At 42.0% G+C, this 25,947-nt stretch overlaps 1 protein-coding gene and 1 long non-coding RNA gene across 5 annotated transcripts in view; one reads left to right on the forward strand and one right to left on the reverse strand.

Annotated features, from left to right (window-relative positions):
• Positions 1 to 19,167, forward strand: part of LOC118410791 (kielin/chordin-like protein) — a 62,330-nt gene extending 43,163 nt beyond the window's left edge. For 2 of the 4 annotated variants that reach the window (XM_035812600.1, XM_035812598.1), the window contains 21 exons: positions 2,336 to 2,434; positions 2,753 to 2,851; positions 3,508 to 3,612; positions 4,358 to 4,453; positions 4,814 to 5,017; positions 5,458 to 5,559; positions 6,778 to 6,885; positions 7,472 to 7,579; positions 8,309 to 8,452; positions 8,942 to 9,030; positions 9,410 to 9,500; positions 11,310 to 11,489; positions 12,094 to 12,279; positions 12,781 to 13,002; positions 13,810 to 14,001; positions 15,107 to 15,301; positions 15,766 to 15,921; positions 16,458 to 16,649; positions 17,162 to 17,365; positions 18,158 to 18,280; positions 18,881 to 19,167. In XM_035812600.1, coding sequence (XP_035668493.1) covers positions 2,336 to 2,434; positions 2,753 to 2,851; positions 3,508 to 3,612; positions 4,358 to 4,453; positions 4,814 to 5,017; positions 5,458 to 5,559; positions 6,778 to 6,885; positions 7,472 to 7,579; positions 8,309 to 8,452; positions 8,942 to 9,030; positions 9,410 to 9,500; positions 11,310 to 11,489; positions 12,094 to 12,279; positions 12,781 to 13,002; positions 13,810 to 14,001; positions 15,107 to 15,301; positions 15,766 to 15,921; positions 16,458 to 16,649; positions 17,162 to 17,365; positions 18,158 to 18,280; positions 18,881 to 18,885 — 2,900 coding nt within the window. In that variant the 3' untranslated portion in view covers positions 18,886 to 19,167. Of the gene's footprint in view, positions 1 to 2,335; positions 2,435 to 2,752; positions 2,852 to 3,507; positions 3,613 to 4,357; positions 4,454 to 4,813; positions 5,018 to 5,457; positions 5,560 to 6,777; positions 6,886 to 7,471; positions 7,580 to 8,308; positions 8,453 to 8,941; positions 9,031 to 9,409; positions 9,501 to 11,309; positions 11,490 to 12,093; positions 12,280 to 12,780; positions 13,003 to 13,411; positions 13,486 to 13,809; positions 14,002 to 14,918; positions 15,011 to 15,106; positions 15,302 to 15,765; positions 15,922 to 16,457; positions 16,650 to 17,161; positions 17,366 to 18,157; positions 18,281 to 18,880 lie in introns of those variants that run through there. The other 2 variants (XM_035812601.1, XM_035812602.1) reach the window with 2 other exon arrangements.
• Positions 19,168 to 20,928: 1,761 nt separating this feature from the next.
• On the reverse strand, positions 20,929 to 24,730 carry LOC118410792. The gene is made up of 2 exons (XR_004830598.1): positions 23,989 to 24,730; positions 20,929 to 22,906 (listed from the first exon to the last, which is right to left on the reverse strand). It is a non-coding gene; the product is annotated as an uncharacterized LOC118410792 (long non-coding RNA).
• Between the last annotated feature and the right edge of the window lie 1,217 nt (positions 24,731 to 25,947).

A 25,947-nucleotide genomic window follows, 5' to 3' on the forward strand; every position in this document is an offset into this window, starting at 1 on the left:
AGCGAGGCGGAAGAGTGATTCGTTCACATAATAAATGCTGGACGTAAAAATAACAACTATAACTTCGTTTCCCTTGTGATATGAGTTTTGACGCCGCAAATTCTCCCAAACGACAGGAATTCGTCGGTAAAAACAGCAAGTTCATAATCACAACTTTCCTTTGTAGATGCATGTGCCATTATGCCGAGGTGGTCACGTCGAAATAAAACTTTCTCTACGTAGGCTTATTTCTTTGACAAAAATCAACCTTAGTCTAGTTCTCACATAACTAACTTTCATTTAATAGATTTTAATCGTTTTTATACCGTAATCACTGTATTTTATGCTACACATCAGAAATCTTGTTGCGATATTTTACCTTGGTAAAAGTGGAGTCGTCCACTGACCCCTAGTGACCTTGTTTATGCTGCTGCGACGCCATGTTGGAGAATAACGCAAAGACGGAGATTTCCATTTTTGGCCCGCGGAATACGAAAATTGGGACAGCTTACATGCATTTCAAGAACCTAAAACATCAGATACATGAACGGACGGTCTATTTGTAAAATCTGCCCATGTAGCCTTCCAGTCTGCACAGAAATGACGATGTAGAGAAGGGTAGAAGTGCAAAGAGTCTGAGATGAGAAAAAAACGCCACGTGAATTCAACAACACTTCGCATAAGGTCACATAATTTTGTATAATGTTTCCTTTCTTCAAATTATGTTTCCTTCATAAAGACTCCAAGTTGAACCGACATTTTGCTGATGTAGTACAGAAAAAAGAAAAGTGATTCCCTCGTGGATAATTTACTATTTAGCGCAGCGTAATGTAGCCGGCCACGCGCCCGTGACGGCAGTGTTGGCATAGCGGCCGGACTGAACATCGTCTGGCCGCGACCACATTCGACAGGTGACCGCTATAATATTTCTTAATGCTTAGGTCAACGGGAAAAATCCAAGGGACCGACGAAAACTAACCGCATGGCCAGTTACGTGGCCCCTATACTCAGGTGACCCCTAAGGCAGGTTTCACTGCCAATTTTAACTTACCTTTTATTTAAAAATTGAGAAAACAATGTTCATGATTCAAACAAGATATCTATAGTTCTTCAGCTCATCATTTATAGAACTAACTGATGTGGTTCTTAGGCATAAATGAATAAAAAGACCTACCTGCTTATCATCTCCTTTTCTTTGGACAGAAGTAGCATGGTCACAGTTAAATACATGTCAATTTGGTAATTTTCCGGGGGGTATGTTTATTCCGGGGGGTACGTTTATTACATATTGATGATTTGTCCGGGGGGTATGTTTATTCCGGAGGGTATGTTTATTAGGGACATGAGAGTAGATCTTTCGTCCCCTAGTCCTTTCGTCCCCATTTTGGAAGTTTCGTCCTCATCATGGTTCTTTCGTCCTCGTCATGTAACAGTGCTAAACCCCCAAAAGGCAACTAATAAGACATTTTATCACGTCCTATTCCGTAGTTGATTAAATCTTACTTTGAAATCATTTTCCGACTGCTTATATCGGGAAAATAGTTGCTCAGTCCTCCGTTCGACGGTTCCACACTCTGACTACAATATAATTCCAGTCGGTCCGGATCATAATATTTGGTGATTTCACCAACATGAATATCCTAATGTTTTTCAAAATGTGCACACAGTCGATTTTCTTGTTAAAGTTTACTATAAGTCTGCTTATTTACTCAGTCAAACTCGGTAAAAGGTGCGCACGAGCGCTTTCCAACATGCGTAAACATCCAAGATGGCGGACCCGGCAACATGAAAACTCGTCCATTTAGTGCTGGAAAGACACTAGTACAAATAAAAAATGTAGTGTTTTTGAAATAGAAGTTTGATAAAAACTCTCATAGAAATTGATTATGTGACTTGTCAATAACTTGTTCATAGACAAACATTGTCCGAGGACGAAACGTCCATGCCGAGGACGAAAGATCCAGGGGACGAATGGTCTAGGGGACAAAAAGACTAGTAACCGGATTTGTGATGACATTTGTGTACGCTTTTATTTCTGACACAAAATGTCCAGTGTTTCAACAACAGTTATTTATTAATTTATTTATTGACCTTATAGGGTGGTCCGTTCAGTCTATCAGACTGATTTCCAAGGGAGCCCTGTGACAATCAACATAAACAATAATCATACAACATAAAACGTAAATAATCGAACATAGGAGTAATAAAGTATGTAACTAGCTCAACATAAGCAAAAACTCACAACTCAAAATCATTAACTACAGAAACTGATCGCAACAATAATCATAAGAACAGATCAGAACAAGACATAAACAAAGTTAAAGTAAGGTCGCAATGTTTTCTTGTCACTTGACAGTTAAGACCACCTGTCAGCCCATCACCTGTACTGAACACTGTGAGTTTGGCTTCATGACTGACAGCTATGGCTGTGAGATGTGCCAATGCAAGAAGAACCGTAAGTTCCGAAGACTTAAAATTGTCTCCTTACCACACAATATCTAGCAAATTGCAGTACTAAGGTCTCTGTACATGTGCTAATTAATGTTGTGTTGTCAATTAGGGCCCTAAGAAAAATTAGGTTCTGTATTTCCTACTTTGCTAGCAGTGTTTTTATCAATTGTATGCAGTATGTCTTTCATCAATTCCAATCTGGACATAAGTTTTGATTTTAATCTTCACAGCTTGGATTGTACGCATTTAAACATAACTGTAGTACCTTGTACAGACTTAAAGATAAAGATCATCGTAATGGACCAAAAACTAATCTTTTCAGCATCTGAATGCGAGTTCTTCGAGGGCTGCTCCCTGGATTGTACCTTTGGCTGGGCCACAGACAACCATGGATGTGACATCTGTAGATGCAAGCCTCCAGGTATCATCATCATCATTTATCTATAACAGCCTACAGATTAATCTTTTTGATACTTTGTGAATAGCTTCCATAACATTGTTGATATCGCTAGGGAGCATCACGCTTTCTTGAAAATAAAAAAAAATCTGGACAATTTTTAAAAAAGTTTTATGAAACTATTTTGGGAAGTCTCCAGATTGTTTCAAACAATCTCCAGATGTTCTAATGCAATATCAACATTAATATTTTACCAGATGAGTACAGTACAGTGGATACTGGATACATAAATAGACATTACAAAGCAGACTGCAGAAATAACAAGTTTCGTAGATGTAACTTTATGTAGTTTACACAATTTAGTAGTACTCAGCCATTTAACTTCACAGTTTGTAACTCGGTATTGTTCTCCGATATGTTGATTTTAATCAGTCATTTATGCTACAAACATGTTAACCAGAATGTAAAAGTCATTGTATGCCTCTAATGTTCGTATGTGTTTTATGACAAAGCCTGACATGTGTAATAAGGTCGAAATTCGGGTGAATGTGTGTTTGCCCGTGAGAACCTTACGGAATAAAAACATTGACATAATGATTGAATTGTGTTATCTGTTGTACAAAGCTGACTAACACTAAATGTTCTGTTCTGGTTTTGATATGGTTCCTTTTAACTTCCAGTTGCCATCACCTGTAAGCCAGTGAAGTGCCGCATGCTGTGCCACCACGGCTGGGCTACTGATGAGTACGGCTGTGACACATGCAAGTGCAGGGTCCCACCAACAGGTAACTGAGTTAGATGGCACAGACCTATTCCAAAAATAATTTCATCAGGTTGGAAGAACTTACTTAGGGTATTGAAGATTTCTTTTGCACAACCATGCAGAGTGTTTCTTACTTGCTGACATTTCGATGCCTGTCAGACATCTTCCCCAGAGCTTCTAACTGCTTCTCGCTGCTATTTGCACGATCCCAAATGTGGCTGAGTTTGTACCCCCCTATTCACGGTTCATCACTCAGTGGTTGACCACCTGACATATTCTGTGTAATGCATTGAGCAGTTTGAGTGTCCTCTAACCATTGTGCTCTTGTTTTCCCCTCTGACAGAGTCCCTGTGTGAGGGGCTTACCTGCTGTGTCTCCTCTAACCATTGTGCTCTTGTTTTCTCCAGACAGAGTCCCTGTGTGAGGAGCTTACCTGCTCTGTCCCCTCTAACCATGGTGCTCTTTTTTTCCCCTCTGACAGAGTCCCTGTGTGGCTGTGTGAGGAGCTTACCTGCTCTGTCGCCTCTAACCATTGTGCTCTTGTTTTCCCCTCTGACAGAGTCCCTGTGTGAGGAGCTTACCTGCTCTGTCGCCTCTAACCATTGTGCTCTTGTTTTCTCCTGACAGAGTCCCTGTGTGAGGAGCTTACCTGCTCTGTCCCCTCTAACCATTGTGCTCTTGTTTTCTCCTCTGACAGAGTCCCTGTGTGAGGAGCTTACCTGCTCTGTCGCCTCTAACCATTGTGCTCTTGTTTTCCCCTCTGACAGAGTCCCTGTGTGAGGAGCTTACCTGCTCTATCTCCTGCCCATTCGGTTATGCCACTGATGAACAGGGCTGCCAGGTCTGCAAGTGCAAGCTGCCCAGTAAGTATTCCTCTTTCATGTCATGCCTGGGCCTTGATAACATTTGATCAGATGTTCCAGACCTAGATTCTACATTAACTATCATGAAACACTGAGTGTACTTGTACCAGTCTTCTAAACATAGAGCTACAGGGTCTGTTTCTCTAATAATGTGTCACAAAATTAAGATGTGAAAAAAAATTCAAAAATGACCACTTGCATTAAGTGGTTAACGTTACCCTATATAAACAAACTGCTTTTTGACCCTGTTAGCATCATTAGTTGACAAATTTCGTGCTTAAGTGAGGAAAAAGTTTTGGAACTCAAAGTAAAGATTGTGGTATCTTTAAAAGGTGCCTGTGTCTTTTCTTTTTAATACAGCCCCTTGCCAGGCCCTCGGCACAGAGATGTGTGACCTGACCTGCGAGCACGGCTTCATGACCGACGAGGCCGGCTGCCAGATCTGCCAGTGCCAGCAGCGCTCCTCCCGCTGTCCCGAGCTCGACCGCGACTGCCGTATGGACTGCCCCTGGGGATGGAGCACCAACGAGGAGGGATGCATCATCTGCCAGTGCAAGAGGCCTTGTGAGTTTTTTTATGACACTAGTTCATGATAAAAATTTGATTCTTGATAGATCATCTGCCATTGCAAGAGGCCTTGTAAGTTGTTGTTTTTTCTATGACACTAGTTCACAATAAAGATTTGATACTTTGATTGACACAGTGTTTTAGCCAGCATCCATTCTTCCTTCCTCTGACGGAATTTCGCAGCTTGGAATGGACAAGAATTTTGCACATGCCATTCTCTGTGACGGACAAAATTGGCCTGTAAACATTGAACCAAGCTGAAACTGGGTCTACCTGCAAAATTTGTCCCTCAAAATAGAAGAAATTGCGTTTCAGAGGATCCTACCCCAGTCAGGCTGGTGCCTCAGGTGATACGGAATACACCATGTTGTTTTCTATATGTTTGTACTACCTCCAAGACATCCTGAGTTACAGCCACGTATTGTCTCTCCCTTCAGCCGTTTGCACCCCGCTCACCGAGCAGACCTGCCCCCTGACCTGTGTGGAGGGATATGCCACCAACACCTTCGGCTGTGAGATCTGCAAGTGCAAACCCTCAGGTAGCCACCACATTGGCTTCTCATTTATCTAGTCACACACACGCACACACACAGTGACACACACACACACGCCACCAACACCTTCGGCTGTGAGATCTGCAAGTGCAAACCCTCAGGTAACCAACACCTTCGCCTCTTATTCATCTAGTCACACACACCAGCAACAAACGCACACACACAGTGACACACACACACACACGCCAGCAACACCTTCGGCTGTGAGATCTGCAAGTGCAAGCCCTCAGGTAACTAACACCTTGATATTCGCTTCTTATTCATTATGATTCATCATTACATTTTCCATTAATTCTCATTAATAAAACAGGTTTCTGACTTTTTTCCTTAAACCTTCCTTACTACATCTAGAAACACACACTTAAAAATACACACATACACACTGAAAATTCCCGTGATTGGTGCTGAACACCACACTCTTAGTGCAACATGCCTGTCCTTGGTACTGAAAAACACTCTCTCAGTGCAACATACCTGTCCTTGGTGCTGAACACCATTGACTCACTGCAACATATCTGCTCCTGTTAAACACCATTTGCTTTATAGAACATACCTACCCTTGGTGCTGAACACCACTCTCTCAGTGCAACATACATGTGCTTGGTACTGAACGCCACTCTCAGTGCAACATACATGTGCTTGGTACTGAATACCACTCTGATTCCTGTTCTTAATGCTAAGCACCATTCACTTGGTGCAACATACCTGTCCATGGTGTGAAACACCATTCACTCAGTGAAACTTTCCTGTCCTTGGTGCTGAATACCACTTGCTTAGTGCAACATGCCTGTCCTTGGTGCTGAACACCACTCTCTCAGAGCTTCATTAGCATATTTACGCAGTTTGTAGTGCTATACACTGTATACATTGCTTGACATGTAACTTTCAAGTACATGAAAATTCTTTTTTCTCTCAGTATGATTTACTTTTGATTTGTGATACTTGTGATGTTTATAAGCATTTCTGTAGATAATACTAATTTCATAATGATGTCTTGAGCTGTAACAAGCTGTTGTGTTGTGTCATTCACTAACATTTGCTCACTATCCGGTTTAGCGTCTGTTGTTCCCTGTCTTGCAAGAGTTGAACATTGCAAAATGTTGTTCAGGTTTGATTGCTAAGTAATGCTTTTAGGTATTTCTGCAGGTGTAATGATATATTTATGATGGCTTCTTGAGTTGTAACAAGCTGTTGTTGTGTCAGCTGTTTCCGAGGTCTGCCAGACCGACGTGAGCCTGTGTAAGATCTTCTGCCCCTACGGCTTCATGACCAACCAGGACGGCTGTGAGACCTGTGAATGCAGGCTGCCAAGTAAGGGTTTCTCAAACTATGCGTTTGTGAAGATAATATTATTGTTAGGAAAGAAACTGTCTATCAAGGTCACTTGAATGAAATATTTTTATGAAATGTTCATTAAGAATGTTTGTAATTGATACGCAATTCAGACATGTACATTGACTGCCAGGTATCTACAAATAAACTATTCATTCATCTCCTATTCATTCATTTTAGTCTCTAGCACTGCAAAACTGAACGAAATAGAATTTTCGTAAACTGGCATGAATTGATACAGTAAATTCTTGTAATAAATTTGATTGTGCATTAGAGAGATCACTACAAAAATAATGTGTAAACTTTAAATGCACTACAATAGTTAAAAAACATGCTGTCTTTTTCAATTACATTAAGAATCTCTCGCTAAAAAGTCAAACCTGTATATTGAATGATGATCCTTTAGATCATCTTTCTCATGGACAGTCAAGCATTAGTTTCCACCTGTTATGTCATTTTCCAGTCCCTGAGTGGTCTTCTTAGGCAATTTTGACTTATTTTATTTGTATGCTTGTTGTCCAATGTAGCAGTTTCTATGCTAAATTTTGTTGTTTCCCGCGCACAGCTTCCGTCCAGATCACATCTGTCTGCAGGAACAGGCCTTGCCACAAGTTCTGTCCTCACGGCTTCCTCACCGACAGCAGCGGCTGCCAGACATGCACCTGCGCTGAACGTAAGTACGAGACCTACTAGCAGGCATAACACACTCTTACATGTCCATGAACAAAGATTGCAAAGTGTGTATACATAAATGTATGTGCTGGGCTCTTTCCAGCCTAAGATTTTCCGTTCTATTAGTTTGATACGTTAAGTATACTGAATGTGTAAGGGATCCATTCTGTATCATATTAAAAGGTGCAATTGTGTATGGCTACCTGAGCACTACCTGAATAAGAGGAAAAGGTGGCAATCTTACTGTATGACCTTTTTTTTCCTCTGTTGAACTGCAATTTCTAGCACAAAAATTGGACTTACCCAAATTTTCGACTCAACAGCTCCAGTCTTTGTCAAGGAATGAACTTCCTGCAACTTATTATCCACTGCTCAATGAGTCACGTGTGCCATCCACATAACGTGGCGTCTCAGAAGCAGTGGATTGTCCATTCCTTGACAAAGACTGAAGTCTGTCAGTAAAAAATTTGGGTAATCCCAATTTTTGTGTTGGAAATTGCAGTTTAGCTTTTACAGAATGTCTTTTACCAACACAGATGAACTTTATCCGAATGAAAGCTGATCGGTGTTGGTAAATTCCATAGGGAAAAAATTAAAACTTTGTTCCAACACGAAGGTCGGAGTTCTTGACCGAAAATTTATGGTGAGTCTTCTTATTGTGTTGAAACAAAGTTTTAACTTTTTCACTACAGATGAACTTTCAAGTTAAAATTTTCCTACATTTCCCCAGTGCCCGAGCAGGTGTGCCCCCACATCAAGTACGGCACCTTCGGCAGGTGTGTTGACGAGTGTAGCCATGACGACATGTGTGCACCCAACCAGCTCTGCTGCTCCAACGGGTGTGCCAGGACCTGCATGGAGTCGGTCTCTGCCCGTAAGTCTTTTTTGATATTAGCAAGCTCCGATGCTCTCTTACGTACATACAACTTGTTTGTTTCTTTGAACCTTTATTTATTCATGAGAAGCTCAAAGTGGCCTGCAGCCTGCTTTTCATTGAGGTCATGAGGGAGGCAAGGTCAGATGAAATATAAGAGATACAGATTACATCAAGTCCTAATAAATCTATCAACATATATCACTACATATACATGGTACAAAACATTAATCTATTGAGAGCCTTTCGGTTTTCCTCTAGTTCACATCATTGTACTGCAACAGTTCAATTACCAGTCTCAAATTCTTTCTACACCAACAGCTTCTAACTTGGACTGCCAAGCTTTGGAACTCTACAGTGTACAAGCCTTCAAATCCAATGTTTATTGCTATCTCTTAGCAAATAAATTCCCCTCTCTACAAGAATTACAGTTTATCATTTATCATGCACAGTGAAAAGTTGACAAGTCTGTTATGGTTTTGTTTCTAGACTGTATTGATGAGATGGGTGAGTCCCACACCCAGGGCTCCACCTGGGAGAGGGATTCCTGCACCGTCTGCAGCTGCATGAACGGAGAGGTTCGTTTGTTTCTTTCTTTGAACCTTTACTTATTCGTGAGAAGCTCGTCGCTTTTCATTGAGGTCATGAGGGAGGTAGGGACCAGATGAAATATATAAGAACACAGAATACATGAACAGATTACAAACAGACTTATTTGATCTATCAACATATATCATTACATATACATAGTACAAAAACATATAATTAGTAGAGTCAAAGCTCAGGGTTCAGGGTCCATTCATTTGGGTTATTTCTTTAACTTGAAGAGTCTCTGAAAGGAGATCAGATTTAGAGCCATACATGTGTCAGGTTTATGTTTCAAAGTAGGCCATGGATCTTGTGAAGGTCCCTCGTTTAAGTTTTTGGACAGCCAGCTGACTGTTTGTGCTTTGACAGGTCACCTGCCACACCTCCAAGTGCATGCCCGTCCCCCACGGCTGCCAGCCTGTCCACACCCCCGGACACTGCTGCCCTGCCTTCGACTGCCGTAAGAACTTAAAGTTTATTGCTTGGAACTTTTTTCTATCATAATTGCACGTTTGTAACACACTTACTGTAGTAGACATCTCCCAACTTTCACAGGGGCTCCGCCTCTGCTACTGCTTGACTGTACAATATGTGGGGAAAGGACAGGGCTTTAGCCAGCTCGAGATTTTTTTCCGTCAGCCAATTCCCATTGACGGAAAATTCCTGTCAAGAATCTTTTTTTTCCGTCATCGCGTAAAAATTTCCGTCATTGACTGCAAAAATGTCTACCTCGTCCGATATAAATGTTGTCATTGGGAGAAAATATGACACCACGCTGACGTTTTGTAATAATGTGAACAGTAAAACATTGTTTCTTTGCGTTTTCCCCGCAAAAACACGGCGCTAAAATCAACTCGCGGGGTATGCAAATCTAGCATTACATATTCTCAATACGCACTATTGATTGGTTGATCGTAACATCTGGAGGGGCGTCTCCTCAGATCCCGCGCTCTGATTGGTAAAGCTATGGATACCGACCCACGATGCACCGCGCGCACCAGCGTTCAAATATTTTATTTGTTTGAAAATGTTACATTTGTAAAGGCAGGAGAACGCTATATTCTTCTATTACACGACAATTTTCTAGTTAAGAACACAATTAGTCAAAGACTCTTTTGAGAAAACATGCATTCATATACGGATTTATGGTGCATTTGGGGGAATTTTGGCGTTCAATTAACCCGGAAGTGTGCCAACAACAACGTGGCGTGGGTATCTCATCTGTGTCGCTGCAAAATAATTTAGCGTTTTCTCGTCAAAATAAAAACAAAATTCCCGCTGAAGAGAACCGTGCAACATTTTAAATGCTAAAGATTATGTTTTTGATCAAACTATTTGTGGATAGCATGATGTGCCGGTTCTTTTAGCTGCGACTGGCACCTTGCGTTGTCGCAAGCGGTGCGGCTGGGCGAGCGAAAATAATTTGTACGGCCAGCCCCGGCACGCTAGTGTACAAGTTAGGTTTTGATGAGTGTCAAGATTCCAAACAAAGTTCGTAGAATGCACTGTTCTTGGAGTGAGACCTTGAAAAACGGGTTTTTAATGAGATTATCGTATGCGAAAGGGTGCCGACACACAATCGTCAACAATCATGACAATAGCAAAACAAACAGTGTGTGGCTTTCCGACAATGGGCTGTCCGGGCGTCCCCAAGCCGTAGCTTCCCTCTTTTCAACTTGGCCTCCTTGCTTCAATCAACGATTTTTTTCCGTCAAGGTTGACGGATTGGTTGAAATTTTTTTCCGTCACACGCAGCAACTTTCCGTCAATTGACGGAAAAACGGACGCTGGCTAAAGCCCTGGGAAAGGATAATATTGGGCATTACCTTATAGTTTATAGAATAATACACATTTCGACAATTGGGAAAAAACAGTGATGATTACGATCTGCAATACGGCCCCTCCGTACTTAATAAAATATATAATCCAGGCAAATGCAGTACTACATACAGTGTAACATTGCAACACATTTACATCACTGTGTGTCGTCATAACAAAAAGTCATATAAAACATGTGATATGCAAACAAGCAGGAAATTTTTTTTTGACAACTTAACAATTATATGATGGTAACCCTTTTTGCCCTGACAGCTATCATAGAGTGTAAGTGCAGCAAGGAGGGCCAGCACTGGCAGGAGGACAAATGCAACGCATCTACACTCACTGTGTGTGAATCAATATAACATATAAAACACATGAAAATGCAAACAAGCAGGAAGTGAATTTTTGATTATGTTTTGATAATTTTGCACCCTTCTTGCCCTGGCAGCCATCATGGAGCGTAAGTGCAGCAAGGAGGGTCAGTACTGGCAGGAGGATGTCTGCACCAACTGCACCTGCCAGTCTGGGAAGGCCATCTGTGTCGCCCAGGCCTGCCCCCAGGTCCCCAGCGGCTGCAAGCCCATCTTCAGCGACTCCGAGTGCTGCCCGCGCTTCGAGTGCCACGACAGTACGTGTCTCCATTTCATTTTGATAGTAGAATATGATGTTTAAGGGTTGAGGACCTGCCCCTATGTGTCATAACGCCTGGGCCTTAGCTATAACCACCGGATAAAACCACCGGGTGAGCGAAGCGGAGTGCTGCCGTCACTTTGATTGCCAGGACAGTGGGTGCCTCCTTTACATAATGATAGTAGAATATTTAAGGGTTCATGACCTACCCCAAGGTGTATATTGTGTCACAATGCCTGGTTCTTTGCTATAACCACCAAATAAAACCACTGAGTGAGCGAAGCAGAGTGCTGACCTCGCTTCGAGTGCCAGAACAGTGTGTGTCTCCTTTCCATTATAATAAACTGACTTGCAAAACCCATACAGTCCTGATCCTACATTTAACCAGTACCAAGAAGCGAGAAGAAGCCACTGTCTGTCGACTTGACAACCCCAAAACACTGGTTTTAAAAACGTCAGGTATATATTTCGTCATGGTGAGCTGCAGTAGTAACCATTCAGCACCAAGGACAGAGTTTATGTAGGTTACCCTGTGTATAAAGGTAAACTATTATAGCTAGCATTACATGTATTGACAGTAAGCGTCCTTTCCCTCTTCTCAGGCTGCATGACCCAGAGTGGTTCCGTCATCCCCCACGGTCAGACCTACAACGTGGACAAGTGCACCAGCTGTGTCTGCCATCACGGCAAGAGCGTCTGCACCCCCACCGTCTGCCCCATGCCCCACCCTGACTGCGACGTCGTGCACGTGGAGGGGGCCTGCTGCCCCACTGTGGTCTGCACCCACAGTAAGTGTTTGTTATCTGTACATTTGTTAATGTTAAAGAGCATCTGCAGCCCCACCGTCTGCCCCATGCCCCACCCCGACTGCGATATCGTGCACGTGGAGGGGGCCTGCTGCCCCACTGTGGTCTGCACTAATGGTGAGTGCATTTAAGCGGCATCCAGTGGTTCAGTGGCCAGATACTAGATCAAGGGGTTTTGGGTTTGATTCCTTGCATTCCTAGCTAGACATTGTATCCTCGAGAAAGGCACTTCACATGTTTTGTATGTATGTCGTTGTATTTTTTTAAGAAGATAAGTCACGTACATACCCTACTAATAGATTTTCAAAGTAATGTCTCAAAGTCTCCCATATGTAAAGAAAGGTTCCTGACTTCTTCAATATGGCATGATTGCAAGCTGTTTGGTTCAGAAGCCAGAGGTTTAAGTCATGCTACCAATCTTTTGCTCTTGGGAAAAGTGCTTTACTGAATGTTTTGTGTGTCTCTTTATCCCTGCCTGTGCAGTTGAGAAGAAGCGCCCGTGCCACTTTGCCCTCCAGAAGATCCCATCCCTGATGCTGATGGGCCAGACTGTGCCCATGACCGGAGAGTTCGTGCCGCAGTGCGACATCAACGGCTACTACAACGCCACCCAGTGCCACAGCTCCACCGGATACTGCTGGTGCGTGGACCGCTTCGGAGGCGAGATCCCCGGCTCTAGGGTCCACCACAGCACCCCCATCTGCAGTGAGTACACATCCGTGGTCATTACTGTTGCAGGGTTGGACAAGTTTTCTAAAATTCTCTTGTCTCAAGTACATACTTATTAAAAAATTTACTTGCCCAAACTAACTTTTCACTTGTCCTGACATTTAAATGACATTTGTCTATGTAAGTATTTTCAATTCCATCAATTATTGTTGGCTCTATTTTTCTGTGTTGACCAATGCAGAATGGAAAGTTGTTGCTGCACTTCTGGTTTGGTCAGTGACCAAGGTCCTGCAGGAAGAGATGAAAATGTACTCGTAACAGTTCTATTAGATGTAAAGACACCAAATTGGCCCCAAATTTAGAAAAATCCAAAGATGCAACACAGCATGTAATCTAAAGGAAGTTCAGTCTCCCATGTACCAACCATTCTGTCTCGGCATTACAGAGCCCAGCACCTGCGTGCACCACGGCCTCATGTACCCCGAGGGTGATCGCTTATTTTAACAGCAATTTACTTGTGATGGATCTGCAGTCTTCCTTGACCCAGTTGTACAATGATCTACATACATTATGTACAGTGATCAGTGACCTACTTAAGGCTTAAGTCACATTTTAAAACCGGAGCCTGGCCAGGATGTTTTAAGAAACAAAAAATTACAATGTATACCTAGAAATATACACAAATCATGCCCATGAATCTTATTTTGACATTTTGTGTATTTTGATGCATTTTGTATCATTCTTTTTGCTCCCGAAAGCTGCCCGACCGGGCCCCGGTTTGGAAATGTGACTTAAGCCTAAAGGATGTTCAGTCTCTCATGTAGAAACTATTCTGCGTTACAGAGCCCAGCACCTGCGTGCACCACGGCCACATGTACCGTGAGGGCGACCAGTGGCAGAGGGACACCTGCACCACCTGCACCTGCGTGGGCGGCCAGGCCATGTGTCACAGCGACACCTGCGCTCCCACTCCCGCCGGCTGCACACCCATCATCGCCGAGGGACAGTGCTGTCCTCAGTTTGTCTGTGACGAGAGTGAGTCATCGTTTTTTTTTTTACTTTTGCCAAAAAGGTCATGAGTTTGGTTGGCATAGAGAAGGTTATTTTAAGGCATAAAAGTTGTCAATGGAATGTCATTTGAAAATTACAATATATTATAATAATGCAATTTTTGTTGTATTCATGGTACATGTTTCTAAAGACATATTCATTGCTGTTATTTTTGGGACCAGCTTCCAAATTTTATTTGCAAAGTTCAAACATCTTCAATTTCTTAAACAAATGCTATAGATATGACAGACATTTTATTATTTTTCTAACACTTGACTAAAATGACTTGTCAACAATATAGTTTACGTAAACCATCAAAAATATTTGGGTGCACCAGCGCACCCACAGAAAAAAATTGGGTCCACAGCTCCAATTTTGGGTGCACCAGGGTGCACATGCATCAGTATTTTGACCCCTGGTCCTATATGTCTGTTGCCACATAAGGCACATCTGGACATGTATATGATATGCCAGAAAGTCACCAATGATTGTGCTAAGGAATAGACTGACCTTAATTGTTTCAGAATGTATTGACATGGAGGGTAAGGAGTGGTCCATATCGAGCACTGCACACACTGCACATTAGGCATTGTGCACATAAGACACTGTATAGTGTGTCATATAAGATGCCAGGAAGTCACCTATGATTGTGACCATGTTTCATCACAGAAACAGACACTAAACTATATTCAACCCTTAATTGTTTCAGAATGTATTGACATGGAGGGTAAGGAGTGGTCCATGGGAGAGAGCTGGCTGATTGAGCACTGCACCCACTGTACATATATAAGGCACATCATTCTGTATAAAAGTGTGTCATATAAGATGCCAGGAAGTCACCAATGATTGTGACCGTGTTTCATCACAGAAACAGACACTAATTCAACCTTAAATTGTTTCAGAGTGTATCGACATGGAGGGTAAGGAGTCGTCCATCGGAGAGAGCTGGCTGATCGAGCACTGCATGCACTGCAGATAAGGCACATCTGTTTAGTGTGTCATATAAGATGCCAAGAAGTCACCAATGATTGTGACCGTCTTTTATCACAGAAACAGACACTAGATTAAATTCAACCTTTAATTGTTTCAGAGTGTATTGACATAGAGGGTAAGGAGTGGTCCATCGGAGAGAGCTGGCTGATCGAGCACTGCACCCACTGCACATGCGCCAGGGGAGACATCAAGTGCCGCGTCGAGCAGTGCCCTCACACCGAGGCCGAGTCCGGCTGCCAGGTCATCCCCAGCGAGGGACAGTGCTGCTCCAGCCAGACCATGTGTGACAACGGTGAGAACTGCTTTTTATTTCGTTTCTTTTTTAACAACAGTGAATTACTTTTTTGCAAGTTCATGCCTATAGGCTAATTGCAAGGGCATTAAGAGTCAAAATTAAGGTAAACTTTCCTCACTGCACCCAGGTGAAAAAATGGGTATCTAACCTAGGTTGGGGAGGTTAAAGGCGGTTGAAGGAGAGCATTGGGGTTTGCCTTCCAATACCCTGCTCTGGACACACAAAATATACCACTGCCTTAAAAAAGTTATGGGACTACCTTTACCTTTTACATGTAACATTCAGTCAGGTGGAGATAAAAATGGAGGACATTCAGCGGAACAAAAAAAAATGTACAATTGTACAAGACATCACAGAAAAGACCTTATTCATTGAATTCAAATAAATAGGGAGCAATGTTATTTTGAAAAGCAGTGCATGACTGAAAATAACATTTAACATATCCTCTGTGTTGGTTCTAGAGTGCGAGTCCTCCCACGTTGCCCACTGCCTGAAGAACCCGTGCCTGACCGCCACCTGCCCCGGCTTCCCCGACGCCATCTGCAAACCCAACTACTGCGGCAGCTGCAAGGCCTTGTGGGTCGACAGGTTCGACCAGGAGGTCGTCTGTCAGACAAGTAAGTGTTTTTCTTCAGGTTGTGGTGGCCAACATCGTTGTATCAATGATTCTGCCAGACTTTTGAGGATGTCCTTGTAGCTCAACTGGTAGCAGTCTCACAGTTGAGCTCCTGGTTTCAGTTAGCTGGTAACTAGCCATGGGAGACCCAGTTTCAATCCTAGGTAGGGCATCTTAGTTGAGCCAGCACCCGTCTTTCAGAAGCGATGTCAAATGGAGTTCTTTGCCTTGTTGAAGGAGATACCTCGAGCATGTAAACATGGAAGGGCAGGCAACCGCTCCCTGTTGAAATATACCCTATGCTACCGAAACAGCAAGAAAAGTAAGGAACTACATGTGAATATGAACAAACAAGCAGGCAAACAACATGTTTACCTGGTTTTGTGTGCAGCTGGCCCATATGATGTGACTCTGACCAAGTGTACTGACTGAGACACCTTATGCTACTGAAACAGTAAGAAAAGTAAGGCAGTACATGTGGATATGAATAAAAGACCAGACAAATAATATGCAATGTTTACCTTGTTTTGTGTGCAGCTGGCCCCTGTGATGCGACTGTGACCAAGCGCACCAACTGGAACACCATGTGGAACCCCAGATGTGCCGTCAACGGCTTCTACACCCCCAAGCAGTGTGACAGCGAAGGCTCCTGTTGGTGCGTTGGCCGCGACGGAGAGTTGATGCCCGGCACGCGCAAGGAAGACGGCAGCACCGTGGAATGTATCGATGGTAAGCATATTAAGCGTAGCACTAGTTGACCTTTATCTGTGGGGTAACCTATATCCGTTGTATTTTACAAAAAACAGGGTATTCGGGGATATCAAGTCGACGGTTGGTGGTTATAAGTGGTTTAAGAATATTGCAGTTTGAAACCACTGTACGTCGACATTACAAGAAACCTGCCGTTGATAATTACACTTTTCGTATTTTCTTCATTTTTCAATCCATAACATCATTATGTTTGTATTGGGAGGAAGATGGATCATTGAAATATGCTGTATTTGCTTGCAAATGAGGCCTTTCTAGTCACCACTTCTTTCTCTGTCCGGCATCTTAGAGCCACCATGTTGGAAGGAACAGCAGAACATCCAGAAAATTGACTGGTTGTGTAAAAAAGAAAACTCTGCTGTCCTATCATCAGAGTGTATTTGCATCGGAAGGGAGATGGATTGAAATATGCTATATTTGCTTGCAAATGAGGCCTAATTCTATTCACTAAATCTTTTTCTTTCCCATCTCAGAGCCTCCATGCTGGAAGGAGCAGCAGGATATCCAGACGCTGGTGTCCCAGGGCCATGACATCACCCGGGACCCCCAGTGCGACACCAGGGGCTACTACAAGTCCCACCAGTGCGACCCCGTCACCAACAAGTGCTGGTGTGTCGAGAAGGATGGTCACGTCGTTCCTGGCTCAGAGACAACCACGCACCAGAAACTCAGCTGTAGTAAGTCTCATGTGTTAAAGGCCCCTTCTCACGAGAGCAAGAATGAGCCGGAATGCCGTCAGAATGAAAATTATTTCCTATTCTTGGGAATTTGTAGTGTATTCTAGAAATTCTCAATGCATTCCAGATATTTTTGCACATTCTTCTGGCTGGCCCAAAAGTTTTTGACATGCTCAAAACTTTTGAGTTGCATTTGAAGTGGAGAAATATTCAATGACATTCAAAGTGCATTCTAACTGCAGTATTACTGCATTCTACGGCATTCCAACATTATACAACACATTCTGATCTCATTCGATGTGGAACCGAAATGGTAAGTCACTTTAAATCCTGCCAGAATGTGGCCAAAAGAATATCTGGAATGCACTTAGAATGTCTAGAATGCACTACGAATTCACTGGAATATTATATGCTTATTCTGATGGCATTTCTGGTCATTCCTTCTCCTGTGAAGGGAATAGAAAGTCCATTTGGACGAATTTACGCCCAAATGGACCCGAATGTGGCACGACTTTTGCACATTATTCCTTCCGGCTGGTTCTGCTTTATTCCTGCTAGTTCGGTTTCAGTGTGAAGGCCCTATTAAGGATGACTCAATTTCTACTACCGGACAAGATTTGGAGATTTTATTTCCACATACATTGTATGTAAGCAGCGACACATATTGCTGCGGTACAATGCGAACCAACCAAATTGCTCTGAGAAAGTCTCTTAATTCAATGACATATCAACCTGATAACACTATTGATGGAACAGTAACCTCCTGAGTAACTGACTGTGCCCTTGTTTCAGGCAAGCCCTGCTTTGGTCAGAAGCCCCAGAAGGAGACGTGTACTGAGTACGGCAGCTGTAGCGGCAACAACTTCTGTCACATCCTCCCTGGGAAATCCCAGGGCTACTGTTGTAAGCCAAGAGGTAAGAAGAGTCTTCACAGATATCATGCTTTTATTTCTATACACCTTTCTCACACGCCGGCCATGATAGATCGAAAACGAGCTCATTGAGGCAAACAGACATGTAATTTCTAAAATCAGGTCCCATTAAGTTTTCCCCCAAACAACACATATTTTCACAATAATTAGGATGAAATAATAGTGTTATGCACTGAAAGATGTAGCAATTTGGAGTAGCGTAGACTGATCCCATAGTTCCTGAAGAGATGCAAAATAAAAGCATAGTAATGCAAATTTTGATGGACATGCAGCCTAGAAGAATTTCTATAGGTCAGTTTCCTTATTGCCAAGCTATCATTGGTTGAACTGCTTATTATGATGGAAAGCCTTTTGTTTGCTTCATTGACCTTGGTTTTGATCTATCATGGCTGATATGATTTTGAAAATGGTCAGATATTCCCCAGTGTCTGAAAGGTCTGATCATTTCCAAAATCATATCCACCTGCTTGAGTAACTGCTTTTTTGGGGCATTTGGATATATACTGTATATTGTGACTTTGTGAGATATGCAGTTCTTTCATTGGTGCAGACATTAACTGATCAAGTTTCCTTGTTTTTACAGCCTAAGAAGTCCTGACTGATTGATCCAGGTACCAACAGACTAGGATATTTTAGGCCCTGACTCCAGCCATATTCGATGTATTTGTCTAGATTTTTTTACTGCGTTCTCCCTTTGTCCACGCCTACAACTGCATGTTGTATTGTAAGCTTTGTGGTGAACTCTCTAATTGGTTGTTACAGCTTGTAATTCCTTCATTACGGTGTTTACTTTACATGTTATAATGGAACATTGATGGTATCAATATCTGTCTTTATTCCTCTTTGCAAATAAATGTTTACTAAAGCATTCTCCTTGGTATTTGTATTTATTGAACTAAACAAAGACAAACACACAAAGTTAATTCACATAACTTATGAAGATAAAATGCATTACATTATACATTGGAATACACAATGTAAATGGCACAATTTGAAAATAATGGTAGGATAATGAGCATACAGTGTGATAATGGAATAGATTGAAGGTTGGTCGGTACAATGCAGTTATGGGTAATATAAGGTGAGGACAAGAGGTGGATTTTGTAGGGAGCCTTGAATTCTCGAGTGTGGGAGAGTCAGTACATGTATAAGGTGTCTGAGTAGGCTGTTCCAGAGCATGACACAGTGGGTAACAAGCCAGAACGGCCTTGAAAGGCTATGGGACTACCTCTACCCTACATGTCATAATTAAATATGGGGAGGGGAAGATTCAGTATAACGTGTCTGGGTAGGCTGTTCCAGAGCTGTGACATGTATGGAATGAAACGGTTCTTGTAGATGTTGGTTCTACTTTGGGGGACATGAAGTAGCCTCTACCAGGCTTTGCGGATCGCTGGTCAAATAGAAGAAATTGGACATATAGAATCAACAATAGTACGCTAGGGTAGTCAGGGATGTTTGGGGAGTCGGACGGCCATAGCTGTGACTATTGTTGACTCTATTTGTCCAATTTCTACTATTTGACCAGCGATCCGCGAAGCCTGGTAGAGGCTAGACGTGAAGGTGTATGTAGTTGTTGTGTTATCTTAAACTCCAAGCAGATCCTACGATAGCATGAGATAGTATCAAAAGCTGGCAGAGGAGTTTAGTTGGCCTAGAAGTATGCATCAGCATAAAATTTAGATTAGCATGTACCATTTGGTTATCAATGACAATCCAAAAAGAAACATTGAAAAGACGCATGACATACATTGTAGACAAAAAGATTTTTTGAAATGGCACCCCAACGTAATTTTTTTCAATAACTCTATGAATGATTCATGCCAATATTACACTGAAATTTCAACAATTATGTACAGATCTGTCTAATGCGTCTTCAACTTTTTCACAGTTACATCTTAATATCAGGAACCTTACACGGAACTATGATGGTTTCACTCATCATGCAATTGTCAACTCTTCAACATGAATTTTGAAGCCATTGGCCTTACTGAAACCTGGCTCAATGATTCCACATCACATCTTTATGACATACCGAATGTTGCTTCTTTACACTGTTGCAAATCTAAAAAAGCGTGGCCTAATGTTTATAGTTTGCGACCGTTTGACAAGAATTCCCAGAATCTCGCAGGCATGTCAGGAATTTTTACAGGCATGCGTAGCAAAGGGGAAAACAGAAGCATTGTGCACAAGAATAAAATCCTCATTCAAAATCATGCTATCATATCAATTTCTCATTGATTATGCAAATTAGGTAATGATTTGCATACTTGATATTTCTGTCTTTTTCAGTTACATGTCATATGTTTGGGTGTGCTAATATTGTGGATTTATAAAATGTCCTCATTAATTTTGCAAATTGGCTACTGATTTACATGATTACCATTGAATTATGTAAGGTATCTCCAAAGCTATGTACATTCTAAATATCATGACAATCCGTCAATTTCCGATTTACTCCCCACAAAAGGATGATGCAACTACGCAGAAGCGTATTGTATACTGACAGGCTAGCCCTTGCGGCGTCGCCAAAAATGCACTCCATTATTTGATACAGTTATGAATTTTGCGGGCCATCTAAGGCTTGAACATTACTCTATGATCATAAAGTGATGACACACACACAATAACTTTCTTCAATAAAACTTCATATGTATTACTTTCATGTATGCCAAATTTACAACAAAATAATATACTTACTTTGTACATATAATGACAAGGAACATTTACAATGAATTAACATATGTACAGTGCAATACAATAATATAGACTTATGCATAGGCCATACACATGTATACATATTTCAACTTAAGATACATCTGACACATACAGTATAGCATTGATATTGACAAATACATACATTTAACATAAAGTTCTTGTGAAATGTGGACTATTGGTGAACATAAGGGGACTCTAAACATAACACATTATGCATCTAATGTTCAAGACATGATTTTATGTACTTTGATTTTAACAACAAATCACATATAACATAAGTCATTTGTGCACATGTGTTACAGGTGTATTAGAAGATGGTTGGTAGCTAACCAATACAGCAGCAAAGAAGTGTGACATCACCAGACTGATAACGTATACTTTACACAATATTGGTGATTTTCTGACATTCAAATACATATAGAACACTTCTGAATCAACAGAATTCCATCTAATACATATTTTTGTTTCGGTACTAGAAAGCGAGCATGAAGAGGATTGAATAAAAAGCTTACGTTTCACGACCCCATACATTAGATCCAAATGGCTTTAATCTTTACAACTGATGTCTCATGTGTGCACATAAGGTCCCCCCTTGCATAAATTCCAATGATGTTCACCTGTACTTGCATAATAACTATCTATCAACATTCTTCTCTTTATCAGTTACACATGTCACATGTTGGAATAATCCTAGAATGCAACAGAAGATGCTAGGGGGCCCAACATCTGACTGTTTCACTATCAGGGTCTCATCAAGACCGGATCACATACTGTGTATCAATACACCCACCTAGGCATTCTCGAATTATGCTCGTCTTCTACATACATAATACTTATAATAAGTTACATGTACAAATAAAACAATCTTCTTGGCAAAGGTAATGAGGCGTTAGTTGTTCATAACATATAATTGTTATATCACGGTGCATTTACGAAAACAATACTGAAGTCTGAAGAGGTAGCTATCGTCAAGATTTGTCGCCAAGATTTGTCGCAGGCCAATCAGCAGCCAGATTGCAAATTTTGAAGAAACGGCATATGGCATGGTGTGCACCTGTTTATTTTTGCCTAATGATAATGGTTACTTCGTATGCTCGGTTGGTATTTGGTGGTGCTGTGGTGCCCTCTTCCCACAGAACTGACAAATTTTAAATTCGGTATCTGATGAACAAGTCTGACGCTGAAAGAACTGTATTACGTTATGTCAGCACTGTCATCATGCTCTTGAATATTAATGAAGTGCCTTATATGGTGCCTTTGGACCACACAAAGACATTTCTCTGATTGGCTGTCAGTTGGTTAGGTGCCATGCCCTAACACCATTTTTCTGAGGCTGAAAGGCATGGTTGATATCATTTGGTATTGATGAAAGATTGACACACAATTTATAGAAATATGACCAACATTTGCAAGATGGCATGTGTCGATTCACTTTGTGCATGAGGTTGGCTTCTCACGACACCGTGTGGGTGGCACCATGGATTACTTTTTGCAGGAACATTAATTGGCCTTTGAAAGACAATCTTAATCTTTATTGCTTTGGAGGATGCAGAAAGATTGCAGGTCTTCTATTAAGTTCTAGCGGGCGCAAACATGATCTTCACGACATAAAAACCTGGCCCATAAATGTTGAAAATCTTAAATCAGCCCTCTCCCCAACAATAACCGCCAGCACTCGTGGAAGGCTGAGAAGGAGGTTAGCACCCTGATCATGCTGGTATCCTATCCAGGAAGTCTCTTGTTCGGAAGCCTTACGGGATCAACCCACACATACTTATTCTGTAGCAAGTGGCTGTCCTTCCTATATATTGAAACACTCATCATCAATGTGGTTCTCACAAACAGGTCTCAGCATCTTGCCATCCGCTACTGTGCTCTTGTTATCTTTTCCCTGGAATGATAGAATATTGCAGATTTAGTACTGCTGTGTAGTGCTGTTAACTTAAGGGGTGCCCAACTTATAGCCACCACCAAACAGAAACTACAGCAACAAAATAAACAGTAAGAGTGGGATTAAAAGAGAATTTAAATGAGGCATTATTTCATAAAAACATCAGTCCAGTAGAAACCGAGAAGCTGGTGGCAAGAAAAAAGTCCATAGTTATCAGTTTACGTTAATTCGTCTGCAGATGTTCTCCACAATTTCCTATCTTTCCTCGCTAATAACACGCCTTCACAAATATATCAGACGTCTTCTTCACCTTCTTAGACTAGACCCCCATGCAGCAACCAAGTACTGTTTTTATGGAATAAACAGTGTTTTGGGCGAGAATTTATAAAGGTGACCCCATGGCCCTACAGGCCAAGTTGTTTGAAATTTAAAGCTCCCACTGATCAAAAAGTAAAGCTTGGGACAATACGTGACTACTCTCGTTACTTGTCCATTTCAAGGGCTTCAATTTGGTGGAAACAAAATTCAAATCTGTTAACTTTAAGCCCAACTAAGTCAAAATTCTGACAGGAAGCCAGGGACAATTTTTCCCGTCTTATCAGCACATCCAAATTTAAGATATTTTTCCAATGTCTTACCCACTGATGGTCTGTGCGTCTGTGCTGAGTTGCTTCTTGGTGCAGAAATTATTTCCAAAAGAAATCTATTAAACGTGTCTAAGGAGGCCCGTTTCCCCAATAATACTTATAGTAACGTTACTGTAACGTTATAAGGACGTAACGTTATAATTTTTTTTACGTAACATGATTTGTTTACATCAACTTTACGTCCTCATCGATGGATAACTGAAGCATGGAATAAAACGTGACTAGCGTCGTTACATTTCCATTTTATGGGCTTTACTTGTGTGGAGACAAAATTCAAATCGGACAAGTTTTAGCCAACATATGTCAAAAACCCTGCGAGAACATCTTGCGCCCCCCTCCCATCCTACAGTAAATAATTTGTGCGCATATATCTCGTCGATTTCCACATTTTCCCGACTTACCAGCCCATGCACATTTACAAGATATCTTCCTTACCTCCTTCCAACTGAAACGTAGGTGGTGGTGACTTTTTCTTGACCGCCTGGGGGCAGAAATTTTCCAAAACGTGCGCTCGGGAAATCGGCGTGGTCTGTTGAAATTGGCCTGGCCCATTTACGACAAAATGACCGAATTGCGGCAAAGGCGGATTCAAACTTCCTGCGAAGCTTTAAACGGGCCGTTAACTTTCATGATAACGTTAGAAAATTTCTCGAAGTTGTAACTAAAATCAGATTAATATCATAGGTAGGTAGATTAGTGACGAAGAAGATGCCGAAATTCGCACGTTGCTACCTTTTCGAGAAAAGCTGGGAAAGGTCCGAAAGTGCGGTCCGTTCGGTATCACCCGATGAGTGGGTGCTGGATTTACAAATTGCGAGTTTACGACAAAAACGCCGACTGATGGCACACTCTCGCCATGCGCTGCGCACGTAACCAAATTCTCACAGGGCCTATGAGGTAAGTTTGCGAGTGCGCGGGCTTGTTAAAGTTCTGTACATTCTTGCAAATTAGCCCATTGTCTGAATGATTAGCATTTAATTATGTAAGGGATCTCTGAAGCCATCTATATTCCAAATACCATTAAGATCCGTCAATCCATTTCCGAGTTATTCCCCTCTAAAGGGATGATGCAACTGTGCATGCGTGTAAAAATTCCTGACATGCCTGCGAAATTCTGGGAATTTTTGTCAAACGGTCGTACACTATAATATTAGGCGAAGCCCCTGAGGCGTCGCCAAAAAGATAGGTGGAGGAGTATCTGTCTTAATACATCAAATTCATCATGTACATCATGTTCATTGAACAAAGGACCCAATCAGAAGAAGACACGGTTGAATCCCACCATCCTCCCATTCAATGAGAAAAGAAGTTATATTAAGTTACACATACATATATAGACCACCAAATACTTATATTAAAAACTTAATAAGTAATATTACAACAGCTTTGGATGAAATTAACAAATACAAAAAGGCAAAACTTATTAATTCTTGGTGACTTTGATATAGGTCTTCTCAAACATGAAAGCCACTCTTTAACCACTGACTTTCTGAACACAATGTATTCGTACACATACTCTACAACAACTAAGCCTACCAGACTAGATCAGCTTCATTGGTAGACAACATCATGACAAACTCTACCTTCGTCCATTCGGTAAGGACCCTTTCCGTGACTTGTCGGATCATCGCCTTTTCCTGCTTCATCATCTCCATATTCAGGCTGTATGTCGTCATCAGTTGATAGCAAGCGGTCCTCTGATTGGACGATTGGTTGATTGACGTTTGCTGTCGGCTCGTCGGAACCATTTTCCAGCGATTTTGAATCCTGAGCCTCCGCACTGCTTCCTGCAGCTTGTGGGGAGTCAGGGTAACCAACTGCGTACGGCTGGATCTTATAGTTGTCGCCTTGCTCTTGGTCATCAGTGCAGCTGGCCGTTGCACGAGATTGAAGCTGTGGTCCGGGGTCTTCGTTGTGAGCCACTGCATATGGCTGAATGTCTAACCCTGGGTCTTCTCCATAGGCCACTGCATATGGCTGAATGGTACAGTTGTCTTCTGGGGTTTTGTCACTAGCTGGGATGTTTCGTCCGCTTGTGGCTGAGCTTCCAAAGCAGGTGGCCGCTGCATGAGACTGAAGCGGTGGTCCTGGGTCTTCGTTGTGAGCCACTGTATATGGCTGAATGTCTGATGACCCTGGGTCTTCTCCATAGGCCACTGCATATGGCTGAATAGCACAGTTGTCTTCTGGGCGAGCAGGACAACAGAGCCTGAGGATGAAGAGGAGAGATGCTGTTGCCAACACGAGAAGGAGGGGAACAACAACAGCGCTGACCATGGCAATGATATAGTTGATATGGACATCTTCGTTGATGAAAAGTTTTTCCCATAAGAAGAATGACATAGTCCATCTGTGTCGTGCGCTCAGTGACTGGCAAGGTTTGGGGCATTTCTG

The sequence above is a fragment of the Branchiostoma floridae genome, chromosome 3 (assembly GCF_000003815.2).
Source record: "Branchiostoma floridae strain S238N-H82 chromosome 3, Bfl_VNyyK, whole genome shotgun sequence".
In the NCBI taxonomy this organism is placed as follows: domain Eukaryota; kingdom Metazoa; phylum Chordata; class Leptocardii; order Amphioxiformes; family Branchiostomatidae; genus Branchiostoma; species Branchiostoma floridae.